This window comes from Onthophagus taurus, chromosome 2, assembly GCF_036711975.1.
Source record: "Onthophagus taurus isolate NC chromosome 2, IU_Otau_3.0, whole genome shotgun sequence".
In the NCBI taxonomy this organism is placed as follows: Eukaryota; Metazoa; Arthropoda; class Insecta; order Coleoptera; family Scarabaeidae; genus Onthophagus; species Onthophagus taurus.
This window is the reverse complement of record NC_091967.1, coordinates 1,800,159-1,822,567: the sequence shown is the minus strand read 5'-3', so window position 1 is coordinate 1,822,567 and position 22,409 is coordinate 1,800,159. Positions and strand designations below refer to the sequence as shown.

General features: G+C 36.5%; 1 protein-coding gene across 1 annotated transcript in view; it reads right to left on the bottom strand.

Moving 5' to 3' along the window:
- LOC111417936 (transmembrane protein 132C dtn) overlaps window positions 1–22,409 on the bottom strand; it is a 64,192-nt gene that overhangs the window by 12,922 nt on the left and 28,861 nt on the right. The window contains exons 4-6 of the mRNA XM_071201595.1: window positions 15,944–16,805; window positions 12,614–12,793; window positions 5,224–5,428 (exon numbers count right to left, since the gene is read on the bottom strand). Coding sequence (XP_071057696.1) covers window positions 5,224–5,428; window positions 12,614–12,793; window positions 15,944–16,805 — 1,247 coding nt within the window. The remainder of the gene's footprint in view (window positions 1–5,223; window positions 5,429–12,613; window positions 12,794–15,943; window positions 16,806–22,409) is intronic.

The window sequence follows — 22,409 nt, the reverse complement described above, 5'->3', positions numbered from 1 at the left end:
TCTGATGGATTTGCATGCACCTTTAAAAACTAGACGGTTTACAAAGCCTCCCAGTCCCTGGCTAACAGATAATACTAAACTACTAATGTCTATTCGAGTCTAAGCTAACTCAAGACTGGGTTTCATACAAGTTGCATCGCAATCTGGTAACATCAACGGTGCGGGCTGAAAAATCCAAAGGCTCTTTGGAGAAAAATTAAACTTCTAAATATAAATAAAAAAATCGATAACAAAGTGCCTAACATTTTTCTTCCAAACGATTTAAATAATTATTTTGTACCACGGTGATTCTTCACTTTATATCCAGACTGATCCCGAATTACCCATATTTTATCAAAATAATGTAAACCCTAGAGAGCAGATAATGCAAGCTTTTATGCCTGTTGATGAACATGAAGTATCTATAATAATTAATAACATTAAAACTGCAACGGTGGGTTCTGATGGTATCTCAATCTGGATGATTGACTTGTGTACCCCTTTTCTCATTCCTTATATTACTCACGTAATAAACGCTGCTGTTCATCAATCAGTTTTTCCGGATGCCTGGAAAATGGCTGAAGTAATTGCATTACCTAAAGTATCTTCCCCTTCTGCCCTGAGGGATTTTAGACCGATCAGTATCCTAATGTCAAAAATTTTAGAGAGAGTCTTGGAAAAGCAACTTAGAGCACACTGCGAAAGGTATAGTATACTGCCAGATCAACAATCTGGGTTTCGTTCGGGTTTCAGCTGCGCAACAGCTTTATTGAACCTTACTGATGTTGTATTTGCTTCTAGAGAGGCCGGGCAAGCCGCACTTTTGTTATCGTTGGACTTCACCAAAGCATTTGATACAATAAATCATAATATACTTGCATCTAAACTTAATTATTTTGGTCTTGGAAATCAAGCTGCAATTTTGATAAAGTCATTTTTGTCGGACAGGTCTCAGGTTGTGAAGATTAATAGTCAAGTGTCGAGCGTTACTCGTGGAGTCCCTCAGGGGTCCATTTTGGGGCCACTATTGTTCTCTATTTATACATCTGATTTTGACCAGGTTCTCGAGCATTCGCAGATTCACTTGTATGCAGACGATACACAGCTTCTGCTGAATTTTAATCCAAATAATTGGGTTGATGCCTGCATAAAATTTAACTCAGATATAGCATTATTTTCTGATGTTGCGAAACGCCATGAACTTGTGCTAAATCCATTTAAGTCTTCTGTTCTTCTGTTTTGCGGTAGTGTCACAAGGAGAGCGATTAAGCCTTTGATATCAGGTCAATTGGTGGTGGATGGCGAACCTCTTACTGTTTCTGATGATATAAAAATTCTAGGAGTCACATTGGATCATCAGTTGAGGTTTGAGGAGCATGTGGCCAGGTGCTTGAGGGGTGGGTATGGCGCCCTGCGTCTCTTGTGTGCCCATAGGGATGTCTTAAGTAAAAAAATAAAAATTATGCTGTGTGATAGCTTGGTTCTAAGCAAATTAAATCACTGCGACGTTGTTTATGGTCCAAATTTAACGGAGGCGAGTGGGCGTCGTATCCAGAACCTTCAGAACGGTTGTCTGAGGTTTATTTACGGAATTCGTAAATATGACCATATTAGTCATAAGTTGGCAGAGACTGGGTGGTTGAACATGAAAAACAGACGTAAACTGCATGCAACTTGCGTTTATTATAAAATTATTAAAAGTCAGCGGCCTCCTTACTTGCTGCAACGCCTATCTTTCAGAAGCGATGTCCATAACATTAATATAAGGAGGAAACATCGCCTCGCACCGATCCTTTTCCTACCAGATAGCTAAAACGTACAATGATCTACCTATGAACCTTATAGGATTGAACTGTATTTCGTTCAAGAGTAAATTAAAATCCTCCCTCCTGCTTGAGTCATCATGATTTTTTTTTTTTTGATACATGAGTTACTAATGTATCGCTTTATACTGGCATGTCGTCGTATTTTGTTATTTTGTTTTTTTTCATTTTATTTATTAGTATTGTTAAAAACATTCTCATTTTTGCTTTATATATATATTTTCTATATATTCTGGATTAAGTGGAAGAGCAGTTGGTTAATAACCAAACTGAACTTCGTCCAGAAAATAAGTCTATTTTCTAAGAGTGTATTATTATTTTCTTTCCTTTTTTTTGCGACTTATTAATAAAGGCATTATTATTATTATTATTATTATATAAAACTATTACTATAAAATGTTATAAATCACTTGAAGTGAATACCTAGTTTAGTAATGTAACATTAACAACAAGCTTGTTTTTCATGTTTGCAGATAGGACGAGCCCCGTTTAATAATTTTCGAAGCAAAGCCGACCGGGGGTAAACACGACTCGTTCAAAAAAGGTCGCAGCAATTAATTTCGGGGAGTAGGGCGACGACAGATGGCTCTGGCGCTCGTTGGAACGACGCCAATATTCAACGCCGCGACGCCCGCCCCATCTTACCAGACGAAATGGGGTACATAATAACGCCTTAGGGGGATTTCTAGGGCACCGAGGTAAGAGACCGTTCTCTCTATCTCGCCTGATTAGAAGTTTGTGTTATCCCGGCATCAAATCCCGGCGCAAATTCGTTAAAGGTACCGAGAGAGGGAGAGGACAAAGGGTTACGTTCTTTGAGATTGCTTCTCAAAGGATTGGGCTTAGTGGTTAATCCATGAATGAATAAATTGAATTTGTTATTGAATATGAAAGATATGAGTGAAACGGAATGATAGATGGGTAACAAACTGGGTTAGGTAAGGTTATTACGATCTCCATGCTAAAATATTCCACAATAAGCGTCGACATAAATCCACAAGCAGCACCGCCAATTTATCCGTGGTAAGGTGGAGCAACTACACGTACAAGTGCCGCACCAGAGCAACTCTCATTGGCTCTTTTGTCCTTATAAATAATGCACAGCCTCTCGCCCCAGGTTATTTACAGCACAATATCTGTAAAGAAAGTGCAGTTTTGCGATATTAATACCCTTTAATGCCTTGGAAGGGCGCCCACCACCATTCCAATTTTTATTTGTCCCTAAATTAGTGACAAACGTATTTTTTGTAATTTATTTTGTTTTATAGGAAATCTATTTTTTTAAAGGGGCGGTACGATTGTACAAGTTCGCAGGATGCATAAAACATCCGTCGAATACATGCACAAAGCTCGAACGCCCTCCTGGCTGCATATTCGGTATCGATCGTTTGTTTTAGGGGCGAATTTGCATGAACAAGCTGTTGCAACTTGGGAACGGACGGGATACGAAGTTTTGGGATCGCACAAAAAGGCGTTTGCTTGACACTATTATTTTTTTTATATATAGAAAAATGTACATGATGTAATCAGTGTTAACAGACATTAATGTCTTTAAGCGTCTTTAATAATAAAACTAAATAGGCTCCTAGGAAGGAACTGGGGTCTCAAACCACGAATGGCTCATTGGGCCTACGTAGCAATAATCAGACCCATGGTCGCCTACGCCTCATTGGTTTGGTGGCCAAAAACAAAACATAAGACAGCTCAACAACAGCTGGCACAAATCCAGCGGTTAGCATGTCTTAACATAATGGGTGCAATGAGATCCTGTCCGACGGCTGCTTTGGAAGCCCTACTCGGTCTCACACCGCTCCACATATATATACAAAAGGAGGCAGCCTTAAGTGCCTTATCACTAAAAACAGTTTCTTCACTCAAGTTGATGCAGGGTAACCTCAGAGGACACCTCGAGATCCTCAAAGACCCATGTCTAAATCACCTGATTGAAATTAAAACGGACCTTATACCGACGGAATACAATTTCAACCAACCGTATAAGGTCATATTTAGTAGCAGGGATGATTGGGCCTCAACTAAAAAGAGGAGCCCTAGCCTGGTACACCGATGCTTCAAAGACAGTAAGATCTAGAGTAGGCATGGGCATCAGTGGACCAAATAGCCACATCAAATTGCCCCTCAGCTCGGACTTAACAATTTTTCAAGCAGAAGTTCTTGCTATAAACTTCTGCACCGCTTTGAACCTACAGAAGGGACAAAAAGGTGCATCCATAAACATTTTCACAGACAGTCGGGCCGCCTTAAAGGCAATTCCGGCCTACACGTGTGGCTCCGCACTGATCAGAGAGTGCACCAACAACCTGAGAGCTAGGGGCAATGATGTTACCCTATGGTGGGTTCCAGGTCACAGCAACATTGAGGGCAATGAGATGGCCGACAAGCTGGCCAAAGAGGCAGCAAACACGCCCTTCATTGGACCCCAACCTGGTTGTGGACTACAAAAAAGCCACCTAAAACAAATAATCAACAACTGGGAGGCTTCAAAGATAGCCTTACGCTGGAAAGAACTTCCAGGTCACAGACAAGCGAAGAGTATGATAACTCCATCGCAAAACAAAACCAAAGAGGTTTTATGCCTCAGCAAAGGGGATCTAAGAACGCTCTCAGGCTACCTAACCGGCCATGTGCCCCTAAAATACCACCTCTTCCACATTGGACAAGCTGAGGATCAAACTTGTCGACTATGCAACGACGAGTCAGAAACTGCTGAACATATACTGTGCAATTGCGTCTTCGGTAAAACTCCCCTGTTACCTACCGACATAAAGGTTCAAGACCTCAGGACAATACTAAGGTTCATTAAGGACCTACATTTGCCCTAAACCTTTGGAGGGCTAAAGTTACAATAGATCTTATAGGTCGCGGTAACGAGAGGGGCCGCCCTCCTCAGCCCGGCAGCAATAATAATAATAAAATAATAAGCGTCTTTAACGTTATCGAGGATATTAAGAATCATTTATAATAATTAAAGCAATAAATATTAACTCATCAATTTTCTACTGGTACTTAAACACGATCCATATAGCAATGACGTAGCATTCTTTGTGTTCACTCTTTTTCCCTGCTAGTATTCTTTTTTCGATAATAAAGCGTACACGGTGAACAACCTGGTACCTTCAGTAGCTTTCGAGGGCTAACACATATATAAGAGTTAAAAGTACTTGAGAAGTTGAAGCGGCGCCACTCGGCCCCCTCGACACAGCTCTAGCGCTCTCTCGACCGTTAGATGGTGCCACAAGATCTCGACCTCCCCAGTTTTCGATGGGGGCATTTCCCCGTCGTCAAAAACATTTCGTTTCCAACGCGAAGTTATATTGTATCGATTGAGTCGAATTTCCTACCCCAAAATGATTTATAAACGTAATAACAACCCTTTGCCTAATTAACAATCCGTCTAACTCACCTTGCTAATTGGCACGACGGCTTGAATATCATCCTTTTGTATATCCAATTTCATGGTAGTTTTCCTACCGTCGGTTTTGTGTTCTCCAGCGGCTTCCACATCGGATGGTGGTTCGAATTTCGCAGTCCAGACTACTTTCGCGTCGTCATAAGGTTCTGGGGCGTCTTCTGATATTTCCACCAACCATGTAAACAACTCAAACAGCCTAGAAATAATTGAAGTTATTATAAATTATAACGAAAGTAATTAAAAACCGTCTTCTAATTATTCCCCGGGAAATGAGTAAGATCTATTTTGGCCTCGAAGAGGCATTTCAGATGCGAAATTGCTTCCCCGATGAAACACGATGTAGAGGTCTCAGTGTTCGGCCTCCGTTGGTATTTGTTTGCGTGTTTGTGAAGTGTACGCAGCGCAAACAAGCCCAGACGAACAGACGGGAAAATGAAAACGTTTACGTGGACGGTATAATGAAGGACCGGAGGGATGTAATACTGTAGGTTTTCAGGAAACATTGGGGTACGTTTGAAGAAGGACGACTTGAACAAGGTTTATTAGTTTTGTGGGTTCTCTTTGGGTAATTTAAATTTAATTTACTTCCTTGTAATTAAACAATCGAAAAAAAAAATGAAAACAATATAAAAGTATGCGGAATAACAGAAATCCAGAAATGCAATGTTCTGAAAGTGTTGATTTACGAGAAGAAGCCTCGATAATAAAACTGAACGATAAATAGATAATAAATGTGCTTTTAATGTCAGTTTCAGGGCGGGACGTGTAACGGTTCTTTATATCTCGACGTTCGTAACGCACGTTACGCCAATATCTACGCACGGTCATTGCAAATCACATAATTATCCCGTTCCAATTCCTGTTTACACGTATCGACCCGATAACGCCACAACAATGTTCGTATAATTCGTACATAAATTAATTTTAGAATCTGGTTCGAAACGACCGGGAGTTTCGCGCTTGCCAAACGTTAATTATGCAAAAGCTGGCGCCGTTGACCTCCATTCTGAGTACAGAAGAATTTCCCAGTAGCTCGTCGCGACGCGATGTTTAGCTATAATTAAACGTCGGAGACAACTCTATGTATACTTTAACTTTATCTATAACAGCGTAAACGCCATAACAAATTATTATTTAATTCAAATAACGTTTTACTTTAATTAATATGAATGAAATTTTAATGCAGTAGAAGTTTTTAAAGGTAGTGGTTGGTTATTTGTTCACGACAATGATTACGTCACGAAGCTATGTTAGGTCGTTTTACGAGCAGGAGACGCCAAAAATAGTAACGGAACTGCGAAGGGCGCATTTACCCGCAAACGCTTAACCCCGAAGCGATGCGAAGGGTGATAAAGTTAATCAAGGTTTTGTAGGGGGAGCTAATGACGCAAACAGCAAATGGAAAAATACTCCCGATCGATACATTTTTCGTGACATGAATCACTCTTTTACCGATTAATTTGTCTACCGTCTAGAATCGCATTAAAATGACCCGTGCGACGATAGCAACAAACTTTTACCCGTAATTTCCTATCTACTTTCTTAGCTGATATCTTCCTTATAATTAGGGATGGCGAAAAACTAAATGCACCACTTGAAAGCTTGAATCTTTCTCTATCTAAAAAAAAACGGGTTTTCGTCTGCCGATAAGTTAATATTAAGAACAATAAAAAATGAAGAACACCGCGCTGTACTTAAAATAGCTCAAAATTACCAAACTTCAAGGCCTTGTACAATTGTTACGAAACCGAATTTAAAAAAACTGTTATCACAGTCAGAAAGGGCGCTCCTTCAGCTATCTTAATCCGGGTTTTCGTCTGTCAATATCTGTCGGCGTCATGCTTAAATCACCCTTCATGTCCATCCCTACACGCAGAAACGCTTAAGTACTCTTCCTCTAAACAACTTTCTTATATGAGCAGGAGAAAACTCTAGAACCATATCTATCTTATGGGAAATTTTCTGCTCTTTCTAGTGATGTATAACACGCGGCGATCACGCGTTTGCACACATACATTTTTTTCCAAAAACTGCTAAACTCACACGTTTTAGCCATTCTTAAACCCTGTTCGGGTCGATAACTTTCTTATATGAGCAGGAGAAAACTCTAGAACCATATCTATCTTATCGAAAATTTCCTGCTCTTTCTAGTGATGTATAACACGCGGCGATCACGCGTTTGCACACATACATTTTTTTCCAAAAACTGCTAAACTCACACGTTTTAGCCATTCTTAAACCCTGTTCGGGTCGATAACTTTCTTATATGAGCAGGAGAAAACTCTAGAACCATATCTACCTTATCGAAAATTTCCTGCTCTTTCTAGTGGTGTATAACACGACGATCACGCGCTTGCACAAACACGTTTTGCGCCAAAAACTACTAACGTTGTGGATTTTTCTGTTTCTAGTTAACTCCCATTTGTGACAGAGTCTGTCACGACGACCTGAGTGAAAATCATTATAAACGACTTGTCAATAAGGTCAAATAGTTGCATTACCATAACTAAATCGTTTCTAAAAACGAAAAAATAATTTACCCGTTAAACGGTTTAACGAGTTATGACGCAATCGATATTTTTTTCAAATGGCAATCCCCCATTTTTATTACGGAATACAAAAGAAGATTTTTTTCTGAATCTATACTCTGTTTTTAAACCAGGAGGAGTAAACGCGAAAGTCAGATTTACACTAGGAAAAATCACCAGAAAATATCACTAGATATTTTGGCGGTAAATTTAAATTAATAATTATTATTATTTATTTATTTACTTATTATTGTATTTATTTTCGTTTGTTATCGTCAACACTAAACATACAAATTAACATTGAAGTTATGAGTGTATTTATTTTAAAATATAATAAAGAAGGGCTTAAGAACACAAAATTTACAATAATGACACGAAACTGTCGAATTGTCAATAACCTAACCTTCAAATTCAAAATCAAAATTCAAAATTGCCTGTGTGTGAACCTTCCTCGCATTCAACCAATCACGTGCAAGGTCAATCTGGTGACAAATTTAAAATACTCCTCCTGGTTTAAAAACAGAGTATAATTGCCAAAGAAAACTTCAAGGTATAATTAATGTTTGTAAACAAAACTAACCTTACCTAACATTCCTTCACGCTATAATTGACATTACAAAAGAAAACTTCATGGTATAATTAATGTTTGTAAACAAAACTAACCTTACCTAACATTCCTTCACGCTATAATTGACATTACAAAAGAAAACTTCACGCTATAATTGCCATTACTAATTGCCAAAGAAAACTTCATGGTATAATTAATGTTTGTAAATAAAACTAACCTTACCTCACATTCCTTCACGCTATAATTGACATTACAAAAGAAAACTTCACGCTATAATTGCCATTAACCTCTCAATAAACCCGCAAAAGACAATTGTGTTGCCCTTCACCAGGAAGCGAAAGTTGGATGGACTAATCCGCCCAACTATCCAAGGTGAAGAAATTCCTTTCTCAAAGGAAGTCAAATATCTAGGAGTAATCCTAGACAAAACCCTGTCATGGAATGGACATTTGCAGGGAGTTTTGCACAAAGCTAGACTATCCTTGTGGACTTGTCGCAGTCTTTGTGGAAAAAATTGGGGTCTTACCCCTGAAAGACTGTACTGGCTCTATGTGACTGTGGCTAGACCTATGATCACATACGGAGCAGCAGCCTGGTATAGGAAAGTCCGACAGACTTCAGTTATCAGTAAACTTTCACGAATTCAACGAGTTGCTGGATTGGCAATCTCTGGTGCGATAGGCACAACGCCAACTCTAGCAATGGAGGTTCTGCTTGGCCTAGCCTATCTCCTCTGCATTTGCATATAGAGAAAGTGGCTAGAACAACCATTTACAGATTTAAGTAATATGCTCAAAACTGTTCCGACATGTCCTACCAATGGGCTGCGGAAGCCATTATAAGCACTGATACTGTGCTATCAATGCCGTCAGATTTGGCGGTATCACTATCAGTGATTAATGCTCGATACCAGATTATAGTGCCTGAGCGGCAGTCCTGGATCGAAAATGAAAATTCTCTGGTTCGGGCAGACATTTGCTTGTACACAGATGGATCAAAAACGCCTGAAGGGGTAGGAGCAGGAGTATACTGCCAGACACCTCGAATTAAGCAAGCCTACAGCCTGGGTACGTACAGTACTGTATTCCAGGCGGAAGTATTTGCTATTGACATGGGTACTAAAATCCTTTTTGAAAGAGGGGTGAAGAATATGACAGTACAAGTTTTCTCAGACAGTCAAGCCGCTCTCCAGACGCTGCAAGCCGTGAAAACGGTGTCGGCTCTGGTTAATGATTGTAAGAGAACATTAAACACACTGAGTTGTGATAACAGAGTCTCTCTGATCTGGGTCCCGGGTCACTCTGGGGTTGCTGGCAATGAAGCGGCAGATAAGCTAGCACGAGATGGCAGCGCTGAAGCGTTTGTGGGACTGGAACCAGCCGTTGGTGTATCATTTGCGATGGCCAAATATAGGATTGGACTGTGGGCTGAAGAGAGACTTCGCCTACTGTGGACCAATTCTCCTGGAATGAGACCCGGGAATATTTTAGGACTTGCCCGTAGTAGCATAAAAGTTCTAATGGGTGTTTTTACTGGGCACTGCCGATTAAAAGCACACCTCAACTTGTTGGGTTTAGCCGACGATGTTGAATGCCGACTATGTGCGGAGGAAGCAGAGACGGTTGAGCATCAGATTCTCGATTTTTGGGTCGCAGTTTATCTCCTCAAAAGATCTGAATGACCTTTCGCCGAGCAAGGTATTAATGTTCGTTAAGAGCATTGCACTGCACGGTGAAATTTGATAACGATATCTATCGGGGTACAATAGATCCTTAGGGTCGCGGTGCAAGGTTGGTTGGTCCGCCTACCCGATATGTATTCTATGTAATGTAATGTAATGTAATAATTGCCATTACAAATTGCCAAAGAATACTTCATGGCATAATTAATGTTTGTAAACAAAACTAACCTTACCTAACATTCAGCGTCTGAAGACACAGGACTAAACCCGAAACTTAAAAATATACAACTTAGCGCTGAATAACAATTAAAACTAGAACTAACACTTGCACTAGAACTATACTCTGTTTTTAAACCAGGAGGAATAAACGCGAAAGTCAGATTTACACTGGAAAAAATCCCCAGAAAATATCACTAGATATTTTGGCGGTAAATTTAAATAATAATTATTATTTATTTACTTATTATTGTATTTATTTTCGTTTGTTATCGTCAACACTATACATACAAATTAACATTGAAGTTATGAGTATATTTATTTCAAAATATAATAAAAAAGGGTTTAAGAACAAAAAATATACAATAATGACACGAATCTGTCGAATTATCAATTACCTAACCTTCAAATTCAAAATCAAAATTCAAAATTGCCTGTGTGTGAACCTTCCTCGCATTCAACCAATCACGTGCAAGGTCAATCTGGTGACAAAGTTAAAATACTCCTCCTGGTTTAAAAACAGAGTATAGTACATTCAATATTAATATTGGTTACATAAGAAAATTTTCGAGAAAAATTAGTTTAAACTTTAATTATTTCAAATTTATATAAATGATAAAAATAGCAGTAGCCATGAGTAACTATGGTAACCAATAATTTTTAACAATTCCCTGTTTGTCAAAAACTGATTTAGTAGCTTCTTGAGGTGTGGTGGCGCGCCATCTTGTTGGAATAACTGCCGTTGGAATTGAGTTGGGTCAAAATTAGTGGGATGGAAGGAATAATGCCGGGTTTATACAGAATTTAGCTGTAAATTTAAATTTAAAGATTTAGATTTAAGGATTTTATTTAGCTTTAAGAAAAAAATTGATTTATACAGAATTTAAGATTTACAGAATCGCAATCTCAAGAAACAAAATATTACTGGTTTTTGTGTTGTCATTTTCTACCAATATCTTATGTTTATGTTCAGAACATTTTTTATCGTAAATATATCGGTAGTTCTCAACAATTTTAATTAATTTTCCATCGAATTCACTCATTTTGTTGGCACAGAAATAAACAACTGTTGAGGTTAGGTTAGAACACGCTATTTACACCGGTCGATCATTGGATACAGCTGATTGAGGTCGTCTTGCGCATGTGTGACGCTGTAAAATTAGAAAAGTTAACCAACTTTATGTTTACAGCTAAATCTTACAGCCTTGTTTAAACAATACATGGGGTTTCAATACATTTAACTCTTACAGTTAAATTTTTAAATTTAAATTTACAGCTAAATCGTCTGTATAAACCTGGCCTAACACAGTTTTCAAAAATTTAAACATGTCTTTCCTCAAATCTTTTGCGGATATTGGGTGTGCGCATTTTAATGTCTACAGTAAAGTAACTAAATTTAAAGTCTACTAGTATGTTTACTAGTAACTCTACTAGTATGGGATGTAATCACAACGTCTCCTGATTTTTCAGAATATAATACGGTGGTGAGGGAAAAAAGTAGAGTTGCCATTTAAAAAAATAAACTTTTTGAGATACGGAAATTTGACGCACATTTCTGACCATCCCGTATATCTTTAATTAATAATTGTTGTTAAATTAAAGTGTATAATTGTTATTAAAAGACACCATTAGAAAGAGCAGAAAATTTTCAATAAGATAGATATGGTTCTAGAGTTTTTTCCTGCTCATATAAGAAAGTTATCGATCCGAACAAGGTTTAAGAATGGCTAAAACGTGTGAATTTAGCAGTTTTTAGCAAAAATGTACGTGTGCAAATCGCCGCGTGTTATACACCACTAGAAAGAGCAGAAAATTTTCAATAAGATAGATATGTTTCTATAGTTTTCTCCCTATCAAATAAGAAAGTTGTTTAGAGGAAGAGTATTTAAGCGTTTCTGCGTGTAGGGATGGACATTAAGGGTGATTTAAGCATGACGTCGATAGATATCGGCAGACGAAAACCCGGTTAGAGAAAGATTCAAGCTTTCAAGTGGTGTACTTAGTTTTTCGCTATCCCTAATTATAAGGAAGATATCAGCTAAGAAAGTAGATAGGAAATTACGGGTAAAAGTTTATTGCTGGGAGGTTTGTTGCTATCGTCGCACGGGTATTAAAATGTGGTCTCAACGAGCAAACAAATTGCGTCAGTGTAGACAACAATATCTTGTTCTATCTTTAGCACAGCTTATCCTTGTAGCATTCATATTCCCGTATGATTCTATATACCTGGAAACAGGTGTTGTACACTTTTTTGTTCTACTAGGGAAGCAATTTCTCAGACGGATGCGAGAACGGATGGATAAAATAAGGAAAAATAAGACGAAATTCCCGATATTTCCGGTTGGAAAGAACGCGAAACGGCGAAATAGAATTTATGTATCGACTCACTCCGGTCCGGTTGTATCCGGCGCTGTTTCTGCAGGATCGGATAAGGGTGGTGGCGGCTCCTTTCGCAGCACATTCACCGTCGCCCCTGTGTGTCTTCCATTCATCTCCAGCGAAATGTTCCAAGTCGCAGAATCGGTCGCCACAGCTCCCAAGAGACGAATTCCGCTTTTAACTCTAGCCCTTAAGTGACAAAGAATAACAAAGATCATTAAGGAGGTAACAAAAAATACATCAATATTGTAGTATTCTTTTTGAACGTAATCATTACGTGAGATGGGTAAAAAAATGCTGTAAACAGGTCTGTTTTCTTCAGGTTTCTCTTTTGTGGAGCAAACATAAAAGGAACCCAAACCTTAAAAAAAGCTCGCATTTTCAGGCTTCTTATTTCGCGTTGAAACAAAGTTTCCTCCTTGCGCCCTAAAAGCTTATTATAAAGTTTGTAGACGCCGCGAGCTACCCCTGTAGAAAAATGCGGGCACGTCTCGGTTCACGAAAAAGAATTTTAATAACCGCCGGCAGGCTGTTACGTGGCAGACAACCAAACCGTCTTTAATTAAATTTCGCGTCCGTTTCCGGTCCCGCACTAATTCGTGTCAGTTAGGATAGGGTGAGAATCAGTTAAAACCTGTCAACGATCTTTAAAAAAAAACGATTCAAATTTTACCGCATAAGTTCATATCGAACGGTGGATTTGACAAAAAATCTCAAATCGAAATTAATTTTAAGCCTAACTTGACTTTGAGTAATTGATTTTGATTTGCCAATGTTTTACTTATTTGCACAAAAAAATTATACGCTAAAATCATCCAAAGCTGACGATTTGGTGTTGATATATCAAATCCAGTTTAAATAACAGCTGTTTTTAGCAATAAAAATTGCATATCGTCATTAAAAAATAACAGATAATTAAAAAGCTCATTTAATAGCTGCCAGTGACAATTAAAAAGAAGAAATCCATTAACGATGTTGTAATGCCGTAATCGTTAGTTTTATGAGCTCAAGTTGTAAAAATGAAAATGATTGTAAATGAAGAAGTTAGTAAACGTCTTCTTTTTTCTACATTTAAAATTAATGATTAATTACACTGGACAACAGCCAAAAAGTATCTAAAATAAAATCAACAAAACTTTACTATTTTTGGTGCGCTGATTCCGAAAATAATTTTATTTTTGCAATATTAGTTCACGTTTTAGAGATACGTGATGCTACATGACCCTACATAATAAAATATAATAATACTGTAACTGGAAAAAATGCACGTGGTGTAGTCGTAGATTCCGTGAGAACACATGATGCAATCGGCATGACAGTGTTACGTCAGGTATAAATTATGTTGTTTCAGCTATACTTTCTCAGTTGCCAGCCAGCATTCACGTAAGATGTCTCGAAAGTGTGTAAACAGTCCGGATTACTTCTGTTACGTTTGTGGTGAAGTGACTTTTGCGTCTCAGAAGCGGTCTATTACTCCATTGATAAAAACTTCATATCACCTTTACTTCGGTTGCAAAATAGGGGATCAAGACAAACAGTGGGCTTCCCATATCTGTTGTAATTCATGTGCTTCAAGTCTGAGAAACTGGTTAAATCGTAAAAAACGTTCTATGCGCTTTGCTGTCCCAATGGTCTGGAGAGAGCCTACAAATCATGTTAACGATTGCTATTTTTGCATGACACCTCATGTTGGGCAAGGCACAGGTATATCCAAGAAAAAAAAGTCGGTTATTAACTATCCAAATATACCATCTGCCATAAGACCTGTACCCCATAGTGACGAACTTCCTATTCCAGAACCCCCAGAAAGATACGGTTGCGAATCAGATAACAGCGATACAGAGATTAGTCAAGAAGATATGCCTACAACATCAAAAGACCCTGATTTTACATCGAGCACATCACACCGTCAACCGCATAAAATTACTCAGTCTGAATTAAATGATCTTGTGAGGGATCTAGAACTTCCAAAAACTAAAGCAGAGTTACTAGGATCAAGATTGCAGCAGTGGAACCTATTAGAAGACGATGTCTCTGTATGTGTTTTTCGCAAACGCCATAAAAAAATAGCACCATTTTTTGACATGGAGAATAACTTGGTTTTCTGCAATGACATAAACGGCTTACTAGCGGCTTTAAATATAAACCACAAGCTAAAGGAATGGAGATTGTTTATAGACAGTTCAACATTGAGTTTAAAGGCAGTACTATTGCATATTGGAAATATTCTACCTTCTATTCCTATTGGATATGCAGTTCACATGAAAGTCATACGACAACATGAAATACTTACTGACATGCATAAAATACGATGAGCACCAATGGCAAATCTGTGGCGACTTAAAGGTTGTTGCACTTTTACTCGGTTTGCAACTAGGCTACACCAAGTGTTGCTGCCTTTTGTGTGAGTGGGACAGTCGGGCAAAGGCACTACATTACAAGAGACAAGACTGGCCCGTTCGACAATCACTAGAGCCAGGCCAAAAGAATGTACAGCATGTGCCATTGGTAGACTCTAAAAAGATTTTGTTGCCACCACTGCATATTAAATTGGGCCTAATGAAAAATTTTGTCAAGGCACTAAATAGAGATGGGCCAGCTTTTCAATACCTGCGTCAGAAATTCCCAAGGCTAAGTGAATCAAAAGTGAAAGAAGGTATTTTTGTTGGGCCACAGATTCGAAACATTTTGAAGGACGAAGAATTTGACAACACCTTAACAGATATTGAAAAAAATGCTTGGAATGACTTTCGCTTGGTGGTCACCAATTTCTTGGGAAACCAAAAAGCTGACAATTACGTTACTCTTGTTAAGAATATGCTGTTATCGTATCAAAAAATGGGTTGTAATATGTCTCTAAAGATGCACTTCCTACATTCACACTTGAACTTTTTTCCTGAAAACTGCGGAGCTGTAACTGATGAACACGGCGAACGTTTTCATCAGGATATATCATATATGGAAAAAAGGTACCAGGGAAAGTGGAATCCTTCCATGCTTGCAGACTACTGCTGGACTCTTGTTAGAGATGCTCCAGAAACAATCTACAAAAGAGTAGCAAAAAGACAGCGCTATAACTAAAGTCTAAAAGTGCAAAAATAGAGTAAAAATACCTATTTCTTTTTTTAGTTTGTTAAAAATAAAATAAAAATGTGTTCTTAAGAACTGCAACTAAGTTTTAAATTTCATTGTCATATTTGTATTCAGCACCCCAAAAATACCTAAAAAACGTACTTTTCAAAAACGATACAGCAAATAAACCAAAATTTGTTGTCCAGTGTTATTTTCGCTTCATTTTAAGGTTTAAGGTAACTTTATTGCTTAAAAGTTAATACTTACTTTATAATAACTCCTGATATTCCTTTTGCTTTCTGACTATCAATAAACACCGGAATGTGGATCCTAGATAATGGAAATAACGGAGGATGTGGAACTGATAGAATAAGTCCTTCAGCGAGTGGTGTTTCTTTATATGAAGCCTTCGCCTGGACTAAAGGTATCATTCCCAAAACGGTAGATGGTTGCAATTGTATTTGAGGTTTACAAGTTTCCCCATCTTCAGGTTTAGGTTCTTGTATTGAATAAGAAACTTGTACTAATCGCGGTGGGGTTTTTACAATTTTTCCTTGCCTTCCCGATTTATCAAAAGTCGGTAATGGAGGCCACCAAAAAGAAGGTATCGTAATTTGGGCCAAACAAACCCCGTCTTCACCATCGGGACTACAAGCGGCACTTAACGGTGTTTGATTCGACAAGAGCGCGTGCAAAACTATACAAACTTGATGGTGCCTGGCCATTAACAATTGTCTTCTTGCGCTTGGATCCGTTCCGGCGTGAAATAACACTCTAAGAACGGGAGTATCGCGTGGTATTTCGTTTCTGACGATGTGAGCCGACATGTCAAGATGATGTGTGGCCAATTCTTGAATGTCGATAGACGTTCCGGTAGCGTTAAGTGGTAGAGGATCGGGGACGACGTAACGTGCAGGAACTGTCTGTTTCGTGCTAAAAGGGCCATAAGTTGCGCGAACCGAAATCGGTTCAGAACTTTGGAATACTGTAAAACGGTCAGTGGATAATCTCGAGGTCGGATTATCTTCGCTAAGATCGGGTTGGCTCGGAAGGATATGACGTGAAGTTTGTTTCAGGAAGAAGCCACCGTCTTTGTTCTCGAAGTGCACGTTGACGCATTCTGCAAAACCTGAAATAAAACAAAAATCGATTATTAAATTTGAAAGAGTTTATCAGAATTAATAGCTGCAAACTGCGCATAACAAGACAACCTTCGTGGATAGTTTACTAAGTTAGGAAACTTGAACTTTGTTGCGGTTATGCTTAGATCGGTAGCTATGTAAACCCACTACACCATAATTTATTAAATTTGCATATCAAGCAGGAGAGTTTCTGGCTTCGTTTACAATAAACACTTTGACGTTTACCTTTTCATTTAACAAACGGAAAATTTTGTTTGCGTGTAGACAAGGCGATTGTTCTAGGTTCGGTCGTTCAACCATACCGATGTTTGCCTTCGCGTCTAGATTGGATTGCAGGTATGCATACAGATAACAATCTCTCGACCTACAATGTTATTTCAGTTGGAAACACCGTGTTGTGTCGGAAAATTGCTGAACGATGTACTCAAACAGCAAAAACACGTATATGTAATATTTCAAACTCTGTGTATTTCAACGGATTACAAAGTCTCACTGTAAACTACGTTATGGTACAAAACAGGAAGTTTTAGTTGAAACTCTTTATACTTTTGACATGGCCATAAGTACGAGTTTATCATCAAATTACGTCACGTAACGCATGCTTGTGAAGGGAAATGGAATTCCGTATCAGACGGCTAGTAAATCTCTTTAAAGTCCTTCCATCGCAATCAAGAGATTGTTTTACCCTTGTTTCATTTGAACTTGTCCGGAAGTTTTCGGGCACTTTTTCAATTACTAAGGACGGCACATTTCACAAATCGATACCTCGCAACTCCGCGTACGCGGTGTAGGAGATCAAAGGTCACAGATTATCTTCTTCTCCTTTTCCGGAGTTTCTCCCCTCTCGATATTAATCCGCCGGATTACCCAAGGGTGGCATTTTTTATTTCCTTTCGGCTCGGAGAAAATCAATAACAATTTCTTTAAAACTAACGGCCGCCGTTTAAAGCAACTACTCCGATTTAGAAAATGTACACCCGGAAACTTTTTGTGTATGCGTATACTAAAACGAACTTTTCAAAAGGGGTGTTTGCAAAGGACTACTGTAGTTACAAACTCAACACTCGAGCGTAATCTGTAAACAACATACCCTTTTCCGTGGTCGGTTAGGGTTGAATGAGTACATAAGCGGTATGGAGCAGTTACTTGACTCGACCGTGCAACGTAACGTCTAGTATAAACAAGCAATTTGGGTTAACAAGTCAATAAACAGCCGACACGAAATCACCCTAACCCCATTACTGCGATAGCATATAGTACTCGGAGATATTTAATAATAAACGGATTATTATTTAATCAAAAAAGAATTAATTCCTTGGTAAGCATGTTAAATTATGTGGGTACATCTATCTAAAGAAGTCGTGTGTAAATTATTTCTGTTTGGAGAACGATGTCTCGATAAGCGTACGATAAGAAGGGTTGTAATAATATTTGTAAATACATTTTTCACTCCGCGATTATATAATTATATAGAAATACGTGATTATAAAACGCTGGTTTGTTTTTATTTCTATGCTAATATTTGGATGGCTTTTTAATGTGTTTTTAAATTACTGTATATGGACACTAATGAAGTTTAATGAAGTGTTTGTGAAGGTAAGCATGTCTTTTTATACAGCGATATAAAATTGAAGCAGGTTTCAAGAAGTGACTTACAATTAGTGAGATTAATATCAAAATGATCGTGTTGGGAAAAATTCTTTTGGAAATTATGCTGATAATCAACGTAAATCTTCTTTAGGTGTTGACATAAAACTTAAGAAGATTGGGAAATTGTCGTTCCAACAGTTTTTATCATCTCTGGCAACAATATATCTTAAGAATGGAACGTAAAAGACGCTCCATTGCACTATTTAATTAATATCTCAAGAACAAAAAGCCATTTTGAAAATTGGTTTCTTTCATTAGAAAGCTTACAATTTGTATAATAATGTCTATATATATAATCTGTTTTTTATTTAAATCAATTGTCAAAGTGTCGTCAAGTTGGTATTGAAAGTAAAAGCGCATGTCGTGACTTTTACTTTAATTGTGTGCCACCACTGTCTATCAAATTTGTTAAGATTGAATAATTTTTAAAAAAATCGTATTTAATCGATTATTTGCGATATCGTATTGCATTTTTGAGGAATAGAATAAAACCTTAGCTTTTTAATGAAAAAAGCCGATTTTGAAAATATCTTTTAGTTTTTGAGAAAAACATTTTTAAACGCAACAATGTCTTCCTTCATTTTTTAGGGAAGAGAATTTGTTGCGATGTTTTCAAAAAATCGGCTAAAATCTAATTTTTAATAAATCGATTTGAAACTATCAGCAATTATAAAGGAAACTGTAAGCTTTTCAATGAAAAAGACCGCTTTTAAAAAAATCAATTCGTTTTTGAGATATCAACTTTCAAAGTTCATCCATTTTTTCTTTTGCTTTTTAGGTTAAATTTAAGATGGAATCATTTTTAAAGAAATCGTAATTAATCGATTATTTGTGATATCGTATTGCATTTTTGAGGAATAATAGAATAAAGCCTTAGCTTTTTAATGAAAAAAGCCGATTTTGAAAATATCTTTTAGTTTTTGAGAAAAACGTTTTTAAACGCAACAATGTCCTCCTTCATTTTTTAGGGAAGAGAATTTCTTGCGATGTTTTCAAAAAATCGGCTAAAATCTAATTTTTAATAAATCGATTTAAAGCTATCAGCAATTATAAAGGAAACTATAAGCTTTTCAATGAAAAAGACCGCTTTTAAAAAAATCAAATCGTTTTTGAGATATCAACTTTCAAAGTTCATCAATTTTTTTTTTTTGCTTTTTAGGTTAAATTTAAGATGGAATAATTTTTAAAAAAATCGTAATTAATCGATTATTTGCGATATCGTATTGCATTTTTTAGGAATAATAGAATAAAGCCTTAGCTTTTTAATGAAAGAAGCCGATTTTGAAAATATCTTTTAGTTTTTGAGAAAAACGTTTTTAAACGCAACAATGTCTTCCTTCATTTTTTAGGGAAGAGAATTTGTTGCGATGTTTTCAAAAAATCGGCTAAAATCTAATTTTTAATAAATCGATTTGAAACTATCAGCAATTATAAAGGAAACTGTAAGCTTTTCAATGAAAAAGACCGCTTTTAAAAAAATCAATTCGTTTTTGAGATATCAACTTTCAAAGTTCATCCATTTTTTTTTTTGCTTTTTAGGTTAAATTTAAGATGGAATCATTTTTAAAGAAATCGTAATTAATCGATTATTTGTGATATCGTATTGCATTTTTTAGGAATAATAGAATAAAGCCTTAGCTTTTTAATGAAAAAAGCCGATTTTGAAAATATCTTTTAGTTTTTGAGAAAAACGTTTTTAAACGCAACAATGTCTTCTTTCATTTTTTAGGGAAGAGAATTTGTTGCAATGTTTTCAAAAAATCGGCTAAAATCTAATTTTTAATAAATCGATTTGAAACTATCAGCAATTATAAAGGAAACTGTAAGCTTTTCAATGAAAAAGACCGCTTTTAAAAAAATCAATCCGTTTTTGAGATATCAACTTTCAAAGTTCATCAATTTTTTTTTTTGCTTTTTAGGTTAAATTTAAGATGGAATAATTTTTAAAAAAATCGTAATTAATCGATTATTTGCGATATCGTATTGCATTTTTGAGGAATAATAGAATAAAGCCTTAGCTTTTTAATGAAAAAAGCCGATTTTGAAAATATCTTTTAGTTTTTGAGAAAAACGTTTTTAAACGCAACAATGTCTTCCTTCATTTTTTAGGGAAGAGAATTTGATGCAATGTTTTCAAAAAATCGGCTAAAATCTAATTTTTAATAAATCGATTTGAAACTATCAGCAATTATAAAGGAAACTGTAAGCTTTTCAATGAAAAAGACCGCTTTTAAAAAAATCAATCCGTTTTTAAGATATCAACTTTCAAAGTTCATCAATTTTTTTTTTGCTTTTTAGGTAAAATTTAAGATGGATTAATGCACTCCAATAATATACAACCAATCAGTTGTAAAAGTCAAGCTCTTGTGTATTTACCTCCAATTAAAAAACAATTTTCATATAATTTTTTTGCTGCTAAATCTACCATAAAAATGTTAAGAAAGGGTGGAACGGGATGTCAACTGTCTAAACGCGAAAAAAACTCTATAATTAGGTATTGTGAAGAAGTACAGACGGAGACTCCAAATACGAATTTAAAATATATATGTGATAAAGCTTCACATATTTTTGATGTATGTGTATTGCACTGGAGTTTTAAAATTAAATTTATATTCAACATAATTGTATTAGGTTCACAGCACGACGGTTTTTAAAATTATTCAAACCTACAAAAAATATCAAACTGTAAAAAAAACAAAAACACAAGGGCGTTGTAAAATGAACTACAAAACGGATAATAATTTATATTTTATTAAAGAAGAGTTAGGAAGACAAATACAAAAATTGCATGAAAAGAAACAGTATTTTAATCTTAATGATTTACTTAATTTTGCAAGAAATGAATGTGATTTTACTAATGGTAGATCAAAATTACATAAAATTATAAAATCTATGGGATATAGATATAAAAAGATTAGCAATAGAAAAGTGTTAATTGAACAACCACATATAGTTTCAAAAAGAATTACATTTTTAAAGACATACTTGCAATACCTAGAATCCGGAGAGTATACTTTTGTTTTTCTTGACAAAACTTGGATTTACGAAAATGGCACCCAAGTTTATCAATGGGTAAATGAAAATGAAAGATTCGGTATTCCGCAAAGAGCAGAAGGCGAAGGAAAAAGATTTGCAATCTTTTTGCACTTCGTCAGGGTTTTTGCCAAATTGCGATCTCTTGCTCAGTGATAACACGGAGCACAGAGATTATCATAAAAATATGACGTCAATTATTTTTATGGAATGGGTGAAAAATCAATTACTTCCAGCGTTAAATAATTTGGGTGCGAAGTATGCGGTAGTAATGGATAATGCTCCATATCACTCAAAACAAATCGAGAAAGCTCCAAGTTTCTGCACAAAAAAAAAATGATATGAAAAAATGGTAATATACAGTTTGAACCAACCTTAAATAAAAAATCGTTATTACAAGCCTCAAATTGAAAAATCCTTTGAAATTGACAAATTAATAAGAGACCATGGCCATACTGTTCTTCGCCTTCCTCCATACAATTGCCAATATAATCCCATTGAACTATGTTGGGCGTTCTTAAAAACTTATTACAATAAACATGTTCAGTCCAGCTCGGAGAAAAAGATCTGTCGTGTCAAGGAGACTTGGCAAAAAGCTCTTGGTCATTACACTCCGGAGATGTGGGCAAATAGTGTTCGCCACTGTGAAGAACTAATTAAAAAAGATTGGACAACATTAATGGGAAATTCATTAATAACTGATTTACCTCCTGTCATCATCCAACTAGCGGAAGACTCAGATTCTTCCAGTAATTCTGATTTTTAAACAATATTCAAATTTTAATTATAGCACTTAATTGACAATGACAATTGATTTAAATAAAAAACAAATTTTATATTACTATTTAAATCTCGTTGCAGAAGAAGATATTTACAAACCAGCTGTAATTATCTTGTTTGATTTATTC